The following is a 17,332-nucleotide window of genomic DNA, read 5'->3' as shown; positions in this document are numbered from 1 at the left end:
AAAAATGTGTGTGTCTGTGTGTGAGGGGGGTTTGTTGAGCTTTTAAATAACGTGAGCTAATTTCTCTTAGGTAACCAGAGCTGTACATTCTTTGCCTAGAGGGCCAGGCCCGTGTTCACTGGATGAACTGAGGAGAGTTTCTGTAGTCATTTGCTCTTGCAAGAAGAGCTGGCAGCACCTGTGGGTCCGGGGGTTAAAGGAAAGGTACAATGTTCAACTGACAGTGAAGTCCCGGTCATGACCACAAAAAAAGGTATAAATGTCCCACTGACCTTAGCATATAGTTGGCACGTGTTTTGAATGACAACTGAAACAGCACAGGCAAACTACTGCTTCTGAACTAGCAACTCACAAGTTTGTTATCAAAGCCCAAACTTTTAATCATATTCAGCCTCCGGCAGGTTATTAACAAAACATATTACTCAAAATTTACATATCATATTAGTAAGAACTGAATCTTAAAAGTAACATCTGGGACTTCCCTGGCGGTCCAGTGGTTAAGACTCTGTGCTTCCACTGCAGGGGGCATGGGTTCATTCGCTGGTCTGGGAACTAAGATCCTGCATGCCACATGCTGCATGGCACAGCCAAAAAAAAAAGGTATCATCTATTATTCCATGAACATGATGATGGTCTGTGCGTGGGACTGCCGGACAGTGAATAGTAACTAACATGCAAGATACTGACAGAATCAAACTTTGCAAGTGTGTAGCCTCTACTGACTAAGAATTAACTGTGTTTTATATTTCTTCCTCAGAATGCCATGTAATAGTTCTTGAAGGCTCTTTTTTTTTTTTAAAGTGAGAGTTAAAGAAGTCCTATATAAAAAGTGATAATTCATATGTAGATTAATTTATATGACCAAGTAAAACAAGTCATCTATAAATTACACAAATGAGTAAGAATGTGAATTAGAAAAATTTAATAAAGAGTGAATTTCAGATATTAAAGGAAAACAATGCATTATTAGGTTCAAAAATTTCTAAAAACATTATAAAGTTTTATAAAAAGTCACAAAATACAAGTTAAATCAGTCAGATATTTTGAGTAACCTTGCAATTTACTACAAGAGTCAAGTATTACAAATGCTTGTGGATTTTTATTTATAGGAATTCCCTGAGGATTTCATTTCTACATATATCAAACCCCTTCACCATGGCCAATATGAGCTATTTTTTTTGTAAAGTTCTCTCATTAAAGCTTAAGACATTTAAAATTGCTGCACCATTTAAATTGCTTCAACCTAGAGATACTTCTTTATATAAAAATACAGATACATAAAACAAAATAGCACCTATCAATCATTTAGATTTTGGAAAGAAATGCAGCTTTTTAGTTAGCATTGAGGCAAAGCAGGGAACCTGCTTCTTTCCAATTGCACTTGGGTCTCTGCAGATGCCCACTCGGCGCTGAGAAACTTTCCTGTTCACCAGTGTGAGGAGTTCTGTGAACTCTAAGGAGGAACCGAATTTTCCCAGCATCTCACACAAATCTTGAATGTACCATGAGCCATTCACAGTTTCCCGATGAGAGTAATAACCTAAAAAAGATAGATAGGAGGAACCACTGAAGTTTTCTGGTCACTTACTGTGACAGAAAAACACCTTTAAAAAGTCTGAGTTCTTAAAAATCCTTGGAGAAGACTAAGATGTGCCATGATACAGTTTTAAAAGTTTTCTGTTGACTATTCTCATGTGGGAAAAAAGATTAATTCCATACAGTTCTATAAAAATAGGGTTAATGCTATGTAATTTTCTCCATTTCCTAAAAATTCCCAAGATAGTAGTAACCAGGCAATGATTTCTGAGACAAGCGATTAGAAAAAAGAAAAACATAAAATTATTTACTGCAAGAGCAGAGAACTGTCATCAGAATATTTTTCAACGTTTTCTGCGAGTGTTACCACAAAAGCAGTGTCACCATCAGTAATTGACATATTCTGCTGCTAATATTCAATATAATTAGCCTTGTAGCTTTATTTAACATAGTTCTCAGGAAGGATTTTTCTATAAGGTATTTTATACTTTTAGATATCACTCTGATCACATGGCACCAAGAAGTCCATTAAGCCTCTGAGCTTCACGACCAAATCACGTGCCCCATTCGAAAGACCTCAACTAAATCAAGCCAAGGTGAAACTTACAGGAGAACTTAGCCAAGAAAGCCAATTACACATTTGTATTAAACACCCACACACCTTCTGCCACAGAGTAACACATGAGGAAGTCTGCTCCAGCAGGAAGTGTATAAACTGAGGCTGCATCCACCTGGGTTAGGTTGACATCCAGCTTGTTTGTCTGATGATCCACTACATCCAAAGGGATGACTGGCACATCGTGCTGGTTTCCCCGACATGCCTACGAGACAAGGAGGAAAATCCCCTCCTTTACTTACCTATTCTTCCCAATGCTTCATGTTCACAGTGAATGTGTGATTCAGTACACCTCCACTGCAACATCAACAGAAGCCACTTTATAGGCGCTTCAGAAACAATGCATTAAGGTTTAGAGCAGGCCAAAGCTGACAGGTTTTTTTCCTACTTATGTTTTCTTATAGTTAATGTTGATTGAACGGTACACTGTAAAAGGGAAAGCATCTGCGGTTTTACAGTTTCTTATGGATTACCCACACCATAGTACCAAGAGTCACCCTTTCTTTTAAAAGCTATAGTATTTGCCTAAGTGTTTCTGTATAATCAGGTAATATATTCCCAGATTGGGTTTTCCTTGCCAAGCTGCTGCCATAAATTGTTAAGGGTCAAAATGACACCACATGACCTGAGAGGACATCTATTAATGTGCCTCCTGCCTTTTGCTCCTACTTTAAAGTGAGGGCTCAAATTCTTACTAATTCTGACTCACACAAGGGCTAAAATTAATTTCTACTCAAATAACTATTATGGGCTGCATTTTGTCCCCCCCCCATTTATACACTAAGGACTTCAATATATAATATATAACCCCCAGTGTTTCAAATGTGACTGTATTTGCTGATATGGCCTTTAAAGAGATAATTAAGGTAAAATGAGGTCCTACTGGTGGGCCCTAACCCACTATGACTGGCATCCTTATAAAGAGAGACCAGGACACAGACATGCACAGAGGAAAGAGCATGTGAACAGAAGCCACCTCCCAGACAAGGAGAGAGGCCTCAGAAGAAATCAACCCTGCTGACACCTTGATCTCAGACTCCTAACCTCCAGAACCGCAAGAAAATAAATTTCTCTTGTCTAAGCTACCCAGTTTGTGTACAGGCAGACCTCAGAGATAGTGCAGATTCGGTTCCAGACCACAGCAACACAGCGAGTATCACGATAAAGTGAGTCACATGAATTTTTTGGTTTCCCAGTGCATATAAAAGTTATGTTTACACTATACTGTAGTCTATTAAGTGTGCAATAGCATTATGTCTAAAAAAAAGTACAGACCTTAATTAAAAAATACTTTATTGCTAAAAAATGCTAGCCATCACCTGAGTCTTCAGCTAGTCATAATCGTTTTGCAGTAGTAATGTCAAAATCACAGATCATAACAAATGTAATAATGAAAAAGTTTGAAATATGAAAATTACCAAAATGTGACACAGAAACGAAGTGAGCAAATGCTGTTGGAAAAATGGCATCAACACAGGGTTGCCACAAACCTTCAATTTGTTAAAAAAAAAAAGCACTATCTGCAAAGTGCAATAAAGTGAGGTATGCCTGTACTTTGTTCTGGCAGCCCCAGTAAACTTAATACAGTGCTCTAACAAGATTCTGCTGTAGTATTATAAATGCATTCATCAATTCTGAAATGGCTGAAGAATTAGAAGTTTTAAAACAGTTCTGATGGATTTCAGAGTTATCATATAAATAGAAGATCGCTAATATCCTATTTTTTACAGGGAGATTTTGATCTTATATAGTATTACCAGGCTTATTTTCAGACCTTATTTTCAACTGTCTTCCTAAATGGAACGTAGAACACATGGAACTCAATGCCATCACTTGCCAAATCAACTGCAGTAAGAATAAGAGCCAGCCTTTACTGGGGGCCTGCCATGTGCCAGGCACTGTTCGAAGTGTTTTTCATTTGTTAGGCCAGATCGTTTTATCCTCTCAACCACCCCATGAGCCAGTGCTATTTTACCCCTATGTCACAGATGAAGAATCTGAGGCACAGAGAAATGAAATAACTTGGCAAAACATTTTCCTCCTTTGCGGCCCATGAGTTATTTCCAATTCTCCTGTCTGACAGTGCCGGCCACTCCCTTTTTCACGAGCAGTCACCTGTCATTTTTTTTTTTTTAATATTCATTTATTTTTTGGCTGCGTTGGGTCTTCGTTGCTGTGCGCAGGCGGGCTTTTCTCTCTAGTTGTGGTGAGCAGGAGCTACTCTTTGTTGCGGTGCGCGGGCTTCTCACTGCGGTGGCTTCTCTTGCCGCAGAGCACGGGCTCTAGGCACGCGGGCTTCAGTAGTTGTGGTGCGTGGTCTCAGTAGTTGTGGCTCGCGGGCTCTAGAGCACAGGCTCAGTAGTTGTGGTACACGGGCTTAGTTGCTCCGCGACTTGCAGGATCTTAGTTCCCCGACCAGGGATTGAACTCGGGGCCCTGGCAGTGAGAGCACTGAGTCCTAACCTCTGGACCGCCACGGAATTCCCTCTACACTCGTTTTCCAGGCTATACTTGACATGGGGAAACTCATCTACTCCCATGCCTTCCAGTACCACCCATCCCCTCATTACTCCCAAACTTATTTCTCTAATCCAGGCTGCCTGTCTCAAGTTCTAGACCTGTATCTCCAACGACATGTCCCACAGACACCCCAATGCAGCTGTCCAAACATGAAACCAGAGAGTCATCCTTGACTTTTTTTTTTTTTTTTTTATAGCCCCCCCTACTCCCTTCCTCAAGGTACGGCCGGGTGTGAAACGTGGCTGTGTCCTCCATGCCGTTCATGGAAATAGAGGATTGCAGCCCTGGAACGTGAGGAATTCTCTTTTTTGTTCAGAATCCTTATTGAGGTACCAAATGATGCTATTCAAGCCCCCAAATATTTTTATCCCTAATACCAGTTTGGCAGTGGGTAACCACATCTTGGCCTAAGGGAAAATGTGAAAGGACGAGGCAAGCTAGGACTAGAAGTCTCTATGCCCACATTCTTCCCACCAGCTAGCACGCTCTCCAGCCCCCAAACCAAACCTGGTCTGAACAGGTGGCCCTGCACTGCACTTGCCCACCAGCAGATGCTCGTCCAGCGGCTCTGCCTTGACACTGGGCTGGGCCAGGGAGCAGCACATTCGTTATTTTGAGTCATTTCCAATGTCAATCCAAGTGATAAAGATACTAACAGCTCAAACTGCGACTCTGGCTAGGATTCAAAAAGGGCCTTTCCGATTACTGGAGAAAGTTACTTCCGAAATCAGCTTTAGTCCTTTCTAGTCACATGTACAGAACCATGGCCTTGATAATTAAGACTATAACATAATCAGTCTTACCTGAATGATAAATATCTTGGGTTTTCCAACCAGGCTCTGACACTTGTCTCCTTTGAACAAGCCAGTCAGTGTCTGAATTTCAATCTTGGCATCATATGCGTAGATGTGGTTGCCTTCACCATGACTCAGGAAAACACACAAAAAGCAATCGGCGTCTGCATGGCTAGCGGTTGATGCTAAAAAGGCCCCCAAAAGTTACTTAGAAATGAAAATAAGGTGCTTATTATCTACATCTAAAAATTTAATTTACTAATATTAGAATAAAGTTACATACATACAATTGAGGGAGGGGGAAAATTTATTATAATATAAAATGTCTGTAATGAAACACAACTTATTTTAGTATTTAATCAAGCAATAATTTATACCATACTATATCTGATTTTTAAAAAATCCAAATTATTGCAGTTCAAAGTAATAGAGTTGAACAGATTTTGTTAGCTCTTCTAAAACACAGAATAATGACATGGAAAACCTAAAGGGATTATTGTGGGGAACACCCTTAAAAGATCCAAGTCATTTTGGCAATATAAGTTTCCTTGAATCAGCAGAGACCTTCTGGAAAGACCCAAAAACTACTACATAACACCTCCCTATGTGTCGCTGCACCTCCAAGGAGTGCAGCACCTTCACTCTATGTCCGCGGCGCTCAGAGCTTCCGAAAGAGTATTAAGACGGGAGAGTGATGTCCTCCAAAGCTGAGGAGCAAGCAAAGTAGAAAACCTGGTAAGCAGCCAGTTGAAATTATTTACAAGTTAAAGAAGAACTCTGGTACGAGGTTCCTCAAAAAATTAAAAATAGAACTACTGTATCCCACACTTCCACTTCTGGGTATTTATCCGAAGACAACAAAAAAGCTCATTTGAAAAGATATATGAACCCTCACATTCGTTGCAGCAATTGTTACAACAGCCAAGATATGGAAGCAACCTAAATGTCCAACAATGGATGAATGGATAAAGAAGACGTGTGTATATACAGTGGCTTACCATTCAGCCACTAAGAAAAGAAATCTCACCATTTGCAACAACATGACTGAATCCTGAGAGCATTATGCTAGGTGAGAGAAGGCAGAGAAACACATGGTCTCACTATATGTGGAATCCAAAACACCAGCCAGCAAGCAGGCGACCAACCTCAAAGATGCAGAGAACAGACTGGTGGCTGCTGGGGCAGAGGCAGGGATGGGGCGGTATGGCAAAATGGGGGAGGGGGCAGAAGGTACTAACTTCCAGTTACACAAATACGTAAGTCCCAGGGATGTAATGGACAGCATGATGACTGTAGTTAACAATACGGCATCGCATACTGGAAAGCTGCCGAGAGAGGAGATCTTCAAAAGTCCTCATCACAAGAAAAGACAGTCTTTGTAAGTACGTATGGTGACAGACGGTCACTAGATTTCCTGTGGTGATCGTTTCCCACTGTATGCAAATATCAAATCATTATGCTGTATACCTGAAACTAATGTTATATGTCAATTATACCTCAATTTAAAAAAAAAGAGCTCGGAAGAAAGTTTAATTATGTAAATGTTATAATAGTCCATTGACAAATTACTTAAAAATCCATGACATGTAGTGATTATTATAAACGTAAGTTGTTCATTTACCTACTACTGCATAGTGATGTAGAAATTAAGAGATAATGTATATAAATCAACAGTATTTTGAAGCCAGTAAAAAACTTGGGTATGGAAGGAGTCAATTAAAAAATGACTACCCAGCATCTGTAGTATTTGCGTTTTCGGCTTTTAATTGCCAAATGAAAAGATCATTTCATTCATTTCTAGAGTAATAGACTGTAACTAGTGGTATATAGACTGTAACTTTGGAGGCATAATACTTTGCAAAGGTCTCTAAATCTGGTAGGTAACACAATCAGAGAGGCACAACCAAAACCTATAACCCATGCTAAATTAATTGACAAGCCTTTTTCACAATACAGTTAATTATTTGGATAATAATTAACACATAGGATAATTGTCTTTACACATAGGATAATTGAAAACTACTCAATCCCATCAGAGGAATATGAATAAGAAAACTATTGATACCTACCCTCATGAATTTTGAGCAGTAGCTCTTCTGCTTTAAGATCATCAAAGCATTTCACTTCAAATCCTAGATCTGAAAACCTGGAGATAAATTAAATTGGATGTTAGCTTATGAGCTATTCAAAGCTGTCACATACCCCTAATTATTTGAGGAATCTATACACATTTTTATGACGTATAAATTGACTTTTCTTTAGAGAGAAAGAAAAATCAAATATGACAATGATGGTTTTCCTTGATAACCCACGGTAGGAAGGGATTTATTCATAACTGATATAAGTTAGAATACTGCCATCTACTATGCAGATAGATTTATAACAATGCAAAGAAACATTTAATAGAACAGGATTAGGGGGGAAATTCAGGCAAGTTCTTAAGGGAGGCTGTGCCCAAATGAGGTTCATCCTCAAATACTCTTGCTCTGTCTGTTATTTCATCAGTGTGGACAAGTTTTGATAAGTAGTTATCACTTAAATACCTCACCATCTTGACATGTAGATCAAACCATACTACCTGCGCTTAAGACTGTCTCTGTCGGCGCTGGTGCCCTGCCTGTCTGGTAGGGTTAAGTGCCAGAAGAACCTCTCATGATTGAAGATTAAAGCAATTCCTCTCCTCTTGTGGTCCATTTTGTACGTTTCTGCCGGATCAAACACTTCTCTGTTTATGAAAAGTTTTAAAAACAATCACTTAAGTCATATTAAATAATGAGCTCCTCCAAGCCCAAGGTCAACATATAGAGTAGATAGAGGTCTGCTGCATCCTCTTCCTTTGCCAGGCGGACAGACCACTGGTGTGCCCTAGGGAAGCCTCCCAGCCACACTGGCAAGGAAAGTCCTGAAATATTGGGTGGGCCAAAAAGTTCCTTCAGAATTTAAGTAAAAGACAGACACATTTTCCATCTTCACCAAGAACTTTATTGAACAACATATTCACTGTTTTGTTGCACTACCTTCTGCCATTTTTCAGGCAACTTCAATTCCATCTTCTCAAAACTTTTTCCCTGTTGAGCAAAGAACTGTTCCAGTTGCCTTTTACAGTCTTCCAGGGGATTGAAATTTTTTCCATTACGAGAATTTTGTAAAGACTGAAATAAATGGAGATCTGAAGGTGCAATGTCTGGTGAATACAGCAGATGAATCAGAACTTCCCAGCCAAGCTGTAACAGTATTTGCCTGGTCATCAGAGGAACACATAGTCTTGCATTATCCTGATGGAAGATAATGCATTTTCTGTTGACTAATTCTGGACACTTTCGTCGAGTGCTGCTTTCAGTTGGTCTAAGTGGGAGCAGTACTTGTTGGAATGAATCGTTTGGTTTTCCGGAAGGAGCTCATAATACAGAACTCCCTTCCAATCCCACCATGTACACAACATCACCTTCTTTGGATGAAGACTGGCCTTTGGTGTGGTTGATGGTGGCTCATTTTGCTTGCCCCACGATCTCTTCCGTTCCACATTATTGCACAGTATCCACTTTTCATCGCCCGTCACAATTTGTTTTAAAAATGGAACGTTTTCATTACATAAAGAATCGCATGCGGAAATACGGTCAAGAAGGTTTTTTTCACTTAACTTATGTGGAACGCAAACATCAAAGTGACTGACATAACCAAGCTGGTGCAGATGATTTTCAGTGCTTGATTTGGGTATTTTGAGTATGTCAGCTATCTCCTGAGTGGTATAACGTTGACTGTCCTCAGTTAATGTCTCGATTTGATCGCTGTCAACTTCAACTGGTCAACCTGACCGTGGAGCATCGTCCAGCGAGAAATCTCCAGCACGAAACTTCGCAAACCACTTCTGACACGTTCGATCAGCCACAGCACCTTCTCCATACGCTGCACAAATCTTTTTTTGTGTTTCAGTTGCATTTTTACCTTTCTTGAAATAATAAAGCATAATATGTTGGAAATGTTGCTTTTTTCCTTCCATCTTCAATATTAAAATGGTTACACAAAAATTCACCAATTTTGATAAGTTTTTTTTTCAAATGCATGCTGATATGACAGCTGTCACAATACAGTCTAACAAAATTGTTTTGAATGAAGTTAAAGACAACTAAGTGCTACTAGAGCCATCGAACGGAAAAAAGCGAACAAGCTTTTTGGCCCACCCAATATTTCTGTACCAACAGGTAACGGCAGCCATCCTGAGCACCCCTACGCCCACCCCAATCCCTCTGCATGGGTGTCTTCCCCCCAGGTCTCCAGGAGTCAGCGACCAAGGACAACGGCCTGGCCCAGGCCTAGCCCCAGGGCCCATGCCGTCCCAATTGTTCAGTATTTTGAACCTCAGTCTAGGTCCCTTCACAGCCAGGGGCGGCACATCTACACTAACCTGCACATCTACAAACCAACCCTCCAAATGCTAAAACCTGACATTCTCAGTTCTGCTCTCTAGCTCCCAGGTCCCTTTCTTGCTTTGATTTCTGTAGGCTGATCATGATCACCAAAGGAAAAGACCTTTACTGGTAAAGAGCACATTTTTACCTCATAGGGAAGGCATCTGTTTCTGTCATGTTTTGTTCACCTATTAAAAAAAAGTTGGGTTTTGTTAATATACTTTTTGACTAATGGTCATAAAACACATCAGGAACTCCCAGCTGCCTTGACTCCTACACTCTTAAGCCCCTTCTGTCTTGGTTAGTTTAAAGGTCAAAGTATGTGAGAAGGAGTAAGGGAGAAGGAAGGGAAAGTGCTATTAATAAACAAATTAGAGTGGCATGGACTTATATATACTACCAAATGTAAAATAGATAGCTAGTGGGAAGCAGCCGCATAGCACAGGGAGATCAGCTCGGTGCTCTGTGACCACCTAGAGGGGTGGGATAGGGAGGGTGGGAGGGAGGGAGACGCAAGGGGGAAGAGATAGGGGGATATTTGTATATGTATAGCCGATTCACTTTGTTATACAGCAGAAACTAACACACCATTGTAAAGCAATTATACTCCAATAAAGATGTTAAAAAAAATAACTAGAAATTAACAGTTCAATTTTTTCTCACCCTCAACTCTTACGTGCAAAATAAAACAGATTAGAAATGGAGAAAATTTAAAAAATAAATGGAGAAAATATTTCTCAAACACATTCATTGCAAAATATGTCTAAAGTAACAAATGTAGCTCTGTGATTATGCAGCTCAAATGAAATACGAAATTGCTTGATTTTGCAGAAAATGTTTTTGCAAATATACTCTGAAACAGAGAAGGGATTAAGTCAAGCAAGAGAACTGAACAGAGCGTGGTTAATACCGGATTACCCTGCCACCTGGAAGAGGTAGACGTTTGGTGGAGGAAGGGAAGGGGCAAATGCTCAGACTTTGATCTCCTGAATGATACATGTGCACTTACGACCCTAAAATCGGGACCCTCTGCTCCTGACTCACGAACAGACTTCCCCACCCCCGAGACAGCCTCTCACTGAATCCCTCTCTACTCCCGGGAACAGGCTGTGCAACAGAGCTCTCTGCAATGACAGAATTCCCTACACCAGAGCTGTCCCATAGGGCAGCCACTGGCCACATGTGGTCTTGAGCACTTGAAATGTGGCTAGTGTAACTGAGGAACTCAGTTAATTAAATTAATTTAAACGTGTGGCCAGTGGCTTCTGTACTGGACAGCACAGTCAGTCTAGCATCTTCCACAAGAAGGGCCCACCTGATAAACTTAAGAGCTTAAGAGGGGAGGGGAGAGAAGGTAATACAATATCAACAGTATAGCAAGATGCACCTCTCAGTTGAGGTCTTTGAAGGAAGCGCAACAGACCCTAAGGGTAGACTCCTACCCATCATCTCCTAGTCAAGAGGGTGGGGTCCCCCTCTCTCCTTGGAGTCTTTCCTTGGAGTCTCTCCCTGACGCCTGATTGTTCTAACCTCACCTCTCCTCACTGACAAAAATCCGCCCAGGGAGGGAGGATGAGGTGAGATGGGGAATTCAACTCCAGGGCCCTTTACTAGTCACTCTCAGCCTGTTCCTCCTGTAATGCACCCAGCATTCCAGCCAAGACCCCACGGCGGCCTTCCCCTTCCCCTGTGCCATACACCCCAGTTTTTCTTAACCTTTTGCATCATTTCCTGGCCTGGGTGATACAATGCAGATTCCTGGATCCTAACCCTGACTTACAGAATCAGAATCCTGGGAAAGGGCTTCCCTGGTGGCGCAGTGGTTAAGAATCCACCTGCCAATGCAGGGGACAAGGGTTCGATCCCTGGTCCGGGAAGATCCCACATGCCGTGGAGCAACTAAGCCCGTGCACCACAACTACTGAGCCTGCGCTCTAGAGCCTGCGAGCCACAACTACTGAAGCCCAGGCGCCTAGAGCCCGTGCTCCGCAACAAGAGACGCCACCGTGATGAGAAGCCCGCGCACCGCAACGAAGAGTAGCCCCCCGCTCGCCACAACTAGAGAAAGCCCGCGCGCAGGAACGAAGACCCAATGCAGCCAAAAATAAAATAAATAAATAAATTTATTAAAAAAAAAAAAAAAGAATCCTGGGAAAGGTGACAATCTGCATTTTTAACAAGGTGATTTTTACTCACACCAAAGATTAGGAGTCAAAAGCAGCCTCTAATGCATCCTCCCCACTCCCCCAAGGTTTCCGTGCTACTCCACATCCTGCTCTAAGGTGGATACTTCATATTCCACACCCTGCTTTACTGGGAATACTTCCTACCAAGCACTCCTCTATCCAGGGGGACTTCCCTACTGGGGGATTTCCTACTCCACGCAATGTTCTAAACAGGATCCCACCGACTCCACCCACTGCTCTACTAAGGTTACGTGGTAGCTCAGTCACTGTTCCACCAGAACACTTCCTCCCCCACACACTCGACACTGGGGATACTTCCTACCACGCACAGTGCTCTCCAGGGATCCACAAACTCCTCTACCCAGAATACTTCCTATACCACACACTAGTCTACCATGAACCCTCCAGCCCTACTCTACTACCAGGGCACTTCCTCCTCCACACACTGCTCTACCGGGGACACGTCCTACCCCACACACTGCTGTACAGCTGATGCTTCCTAATAAGACACCCCCCTACTTGGGATGCTGCCCCAGTGAGCACACGGCTCTCTGGGGGATACTTCCGATTCCACACTGTTATGCCCAGGGTACCTCCTCCTACACACCCCGTTCCACCGGGGTTACTTCCTGTGCCACACGGTGTTCTACCCGGGATACAGAAACTGCTCTACTCGGAATACTTCCTCCTCCACACGATGATAAACCGGGATGCTTCCGGCTCCACACACTGCCCTGCTACGGATACTTCGAATCCACAAACTGCCCTACTCAGGACACATCCTATTCCACACCACGCTCTATCCTGGACACTTCCTACTTCACACACTGATCTACCAAGGGCACCTGGTAGCACCCACACCCTGCCCTCCCCGGGACACGTCCTGCTCCACACACTGCTTTACCAGGTCACTCCCCAGGACACGTCCTACTCCTCTTACTCTACCAATTACTCCACCCAGAACTCTCCCTCCTCCACACACTGCTCTAGGGAGGCTACTTCCTTCTCCGCACACTTTCCACCGGCCATACTTCCGGCTCCACTCACGGCTCAGCCGAGGACACATCCTACCTTCCTACTCCACACACTGCACTGCAGGAGAGATTTCCTACTCCACGCTGCTCTACCTGGGATCCTCCCACTCCACAGTGTTCTACGTGCAGAACGCTACCGCACACACTGCTCTCTGTGACACACTTCTTCCTACGACAGTGCTCCACCGGAGGACAGCTCCTTAACAGAGACCTCTTCACCTGGATGCCTCCTCCTAAACTGCGCTGTACCCAGGGCCACCTCCCTACTGCACTCAGTGCTCACCCAGCACACTTGCTAGCCCACGCACTGCCCCACTGCATACACATCCTCCTCCGCCCACTCCACAAACAGCCATACCCAGGATACTTCCTACCCCACACACTCTTCTCCGGGGATACTTCCTACTCCACGCGGCTCTATGGGGGAATGCTTCCTACTTCCTCCTGCTTCCTACTCCACGCGGCTCTATGGGGGATGCTTCCTACTCCACGCGGCTCTATGGGGGATGCTTCCTACTTCCTCCTACTTCCTACTCCACGCGGCTCTATGGGGGATGCTTCCTACTAAGACGCCCCGCTCCTCAGGGATGCTGCCCTTCTGAACACACTGCTCTTCTAGCGCGTAAACTCCTCCACCCAGAGTACTTCCTACAACACACTGATACGTCACGATACTTTCTAGGCCACGTGCTGCTCCCCCTGGACACTTCCCACTTCTGACAAGGCTCTATTGGGACTACTTCCGACTCACACACTGTTCTAACTGGGATTCCTCCTACCCCACAATTGCTCTTCCCTGAAGAGCTCCACACCCTGTCTACCGGGGTTACTTCCTGCTCCCCACACTGCTCTACCAGAGCAGTGCAGGGTTTTCTCTCCTTCCATTTTCAAAAGCTTTTGTTCCGGGATCCTTTGAATAACCTCACGTCCTGATCATTAAACCAATTATACAATAGAGAAATAGAACCACTCAAACTAAACACATTAAATCCATATCTGAAAGCCAATCACCTCCTTCACCCGCCAAGAACCTGCACAGGCTGGAGAGCACCTGAGTCTCTTCTGTGATGCCCAGAGTAGTAGCAGACCCAGCAGTTCACCTCTCCCGGCTTTTGCACCTTGTTGGCTAGTGAGCCTAAGGCAGCTTGAAGTGTCCCTGGCGGAAGCTGTGCCAACTGGCCGGTCACCAAACTAACTCAAGTCCTTGAGGGTGAAAGCACTGGAGAGGTACACTCGACTGGGTCTTTAAAGTTCCTTTTTCACAGTCCGAGGAAGGAGCTTCACAATCCTCCTGGGCTGGATGTAATTTATGCTGTGCATTTGGGTCATCTCAAATACTGCCCTCAGCTTACAGACTTAGGAAAGATGGCCAGTTTTAAGTAGCTCAAGATTAATTTGTTTAAAATGACATTCAATTTCAAGGTTAACAGATAGGACAATCTCAGTGAGGCATTTTTTAAAGTTTTTTTTGTTGTCACTGTTAACATGATAGATGTAGAAAGACACTGGGCTGTGAAAACTTTAGTTCTGATCCTCACAGGCTCTAACCTTCACTCTGCTATAAACAGGCACCCTGTATCCTGCAATACCAATTACTGACCAAGTCCGGCTGCCACTCTGTTCTAGCAGTTTGTTGAATCATAACAGAAAGCTATGAAGACAGACATTAGAACCGAGGTTCCAATACTTTTCCTGGAGTTGATCAATTTTACTCTGCTTCCAGAGAACATACAATGCGACTCTGTCGCAGTCACTTTAAACTGTATGTACCCAGCAGACCAGCTTTCAGGAAGGGTGCGCTTTAACAAGTATCATCGTACTGCATGAATACAAACAAACTGGCTTTGTTGACATGGAGAAAATAAATCTTAATGAGGGAGATACTCTATATAACAGATCTACAAATTCCTGTTCATCTGCAATCTATTCATCAAAAATGGGTCCGCCACTAAACCTGACTCTTGACCTCTTCTCCCTTCTCCTTGCCTCTGATTTAAGCAATTTTCCTCTCCACCATAATGCAACCATGACCTCTTTGCTCCTTAAACAAGTTTAATTTTTACAAAACCAATCATTCCTTTTTCCTCCACACCTTAATCTGTTAATGCCTCCAGCTACCATTTGTTGATGGCGTGGCACTTTAGATAACTTTATCTCACTCTGCTCCACAGGCCCTGTGAGACAGAGAAAGTGCAAGAGATTTGTCCAAGGTCAGTGCCCTGGAGTTGGTACTGAAGACCCAGTTCTGCCTGTAGATTCCAAAGTCCCTACACTCCGTCACCATGTTAAAACCACTCCCACCAGAGAGAGACCAAAAACCTTTCTAAACTAAGTGTTCATTTCTCCCAACTTCTTCAGCATCTACTGTTGTCATCTTCATTCACTGCAGTATCTATGAAAATCTACCCATATTCCCTACCAACAATTGGTTTATTAATCCTACTTTGAGTGACTCATGTCAGGCCTGGAACACACTGGAAAAGGGGTGGGGTGGAGATTGAAAAGGGAGCAAGTAGGAAAAGGAAGGAAGCCATAAAAAGAATGGTGGGCGACATGCGGTGACTAGCGGTCCCTCAAGCATCCTGGACCCCTGCCCCAGCTTCCCACCCCACACCACTGGTTCCAAAAGGGAAATGGCCACTGGACCTCGCACTGTCCATCAGAGTAATGCCACTTCCTCCTGAACAACCATGGTGCCTTTTACAACTTGCCTCTGGGGCAAAAGGCTTGTTTTGCACGGCGAAGAATAAAAAGCTCTGAAATAAAGGCGCTCTGCATCGACTGACTGACAGCGCTTCAAACCACCCCCCACTTTTTTTCTTTTTACTATGGCCAGAATTTCTAAACCTTATCAGTAAAATAATAAGTGACAGGGAAGAACGTTCTAAAGCATGCGTTTAGCAGTTGATCATTTTGTAGAGAATAGTTACTGTGGCTTTAACTTAAATTCACGAACAACTGCAGGTTTCCTGGAGGCAGGAGAGCCATGGGGGCTGTGCAGCCGCCGACGCCTGGCTTTCGTCTCGGGCAAGCCCGGGGGCCTCTCTGCCCGGGCACTGCCTCGGGCCGGTCACGCTCCATTGTTACTGCAGGCAACCACTTCTTTTGACTGAGAAGTGAGAAAACAAAACAAGATCCAACCTCCAAAAGTTAACTTTCTTATGACCAGGCGCAGTTAAAGTTTAAATAGCCCCGACGGCTATAAAGAGATCAGCGCCCGGAGGACAAAAGCGGCCAGGGCACGCCCCAGCGCTCGGCGCCGCCACCAGGGACCGCAAGGAGGCGGCGGCGAGGTTCCCGAGTTGTTTTTCTGAGCCCAGAAGCTAAGCTGCGCCCACCGGACCTGAGCGCTTCCCTCCAAGACCCTCAACTTCTTCCGGCCGCCGAGCAAAGCCGGAGGAGCCCGCGTCCCCGCCCCCGCCTGCGCGCCCCCTCGGCACCCGCAGCCTACCTGAACCGCGAGCCCCGCAGATCCCCGGCGCCGAACTCATCGCGACCGAGCGCGCAGCACCGACGCCGGGGCGGCCTCCGCTTCCTGCAGCCAGGCTGCAGCCCCCGCCCCTTCCTCTCCCCCGCCCCTACCCCCCCGCGCCCGCGCTCCCTGCCCGCCGCCTGCTGGAGGGTGGGACGGGGTCGGTAGTGGCAGTGCCCCCCGCAGAGTTAAGGCCCCTTTCCCTCACGCGGAGTTCGCCGAGGCAAGAGCGCCCGGGCAGGGCAGGGGACGCGGTCTCGTCCGCCTGGCGCCTTGGAGAGCCGAACCCTGCCGTGGGGAGACGTCAGATTCTACCCCAAGCACGAGCGGCGGTCCCGGGGTGGGAGGCTCCACGCAACTGCAGATTACCTGCGGCAAGCTCCACGCTCAAGCCCCGCCCCAAGCGTTTGCTCCTCCTCACTCCCTCAAAGGTGCAGGCTGTTGTGTGTTCCTGTTTCCCTAGTAGTCCTTTCTCCAGTACGAGTTACTTTATAGGATTTGTAAGAATTTACAATATTTTAAAACGCTCTTTGTTTGTATAGCGGATTCGGGCCAAAGTAAACTAGATGCCACTCCAGGATTCTCAAGTGTGGCTTTTATAAGTAGAGGTAATTCGGGGAAGGAATCATGCAGAAATTAGGAGACCGGACTCTGGGGTCTGTAGACTATGGCTTTTAACGACCCAGAGCATGTCTGTTGCATTGAATTGAGCTCCTCTTGGGGTGGTTGGCTAGTGTGTAAATGTGCTTCAACGAACAACTCCGA

At 44.5% G+C, this 17,332-nt stretch overlaps 1 protein-coding gene across 6 annotated transcripts; it reads right to left on the bottom strand.

Moving 5' to 3' along the window:
- Positions 1 to 934: 934 nt before the first annotated feature.
- CASP6 (caspase 6) lies at positions 935 to 16,900 on the bottom strand. Of its 6 annotated transcripts, XM_061192058.1 has the most exons (8): positions 16,547 to 16,626; positions 16,038 to 16,204; positions 10,024 to 10,063; positions 8,045 to 8,191; positions 7,536 to 7,612; positions 5,476 to 5,651; positions 2,198 to 2,357; positions 936 to 1,540 (listed from the first exon to the last, which is right to left on the bottom strand). In XM_061192058.1, exons 2-8 carry the CDS (start codon positions 16,174 to 16,176, stop codon positions 1,302 to 1,304), a joined length of 978 nt encoding a protein of 325 aa, XP_061048041.1. In that variant the 5' UTR covers positions 16,177 to 16,204; positions 16,547 to 16,626; the 3' UTR covers positions 936 to 1,301. The 6 variants fall into 6 exon arrangements, with proteins under 6 accessions (XP_061048043.1, XP_061048041.1, XP_061048046.1 ...); XM_061192060.1 differs by lacking the exon at positions 8,045 to 8,191 and having other exon boundaries at positions 935 to 1,540; XM_061192062.1 differs by lacking the exons at positions 16,038 to 16,204; positions 16,547 to 16,626 and adding an exon at positions 16,776 to 16,900 and having other exon boundaries at positions 938 to 1,540.
- Between the last annotated feature and the right edge of the window lie 432 nt (positions 16,901 to 17,332).

Source organism: Eubalaena glacialis, chromosome 5 (assembly GCF_028564815.1).
Source record: "Eubalaena glacialis isolate mEubGla1 chromosome 5, mEubGla1.1.hap2.+ XY, whole genome shotgun sequence".
In the NCBI taxonomy this organism is placed as follows: Eukaryota; Metazoa; Chordata; class Mammalia; order Artiodactyla; family Balaenidae; genus Eubalaena; species Eubalaena glacialis.
Note: the sequence above shows the minus strand (reverse complement) of the source record. Positions and strands in the feature narration are given on the sequence as shown.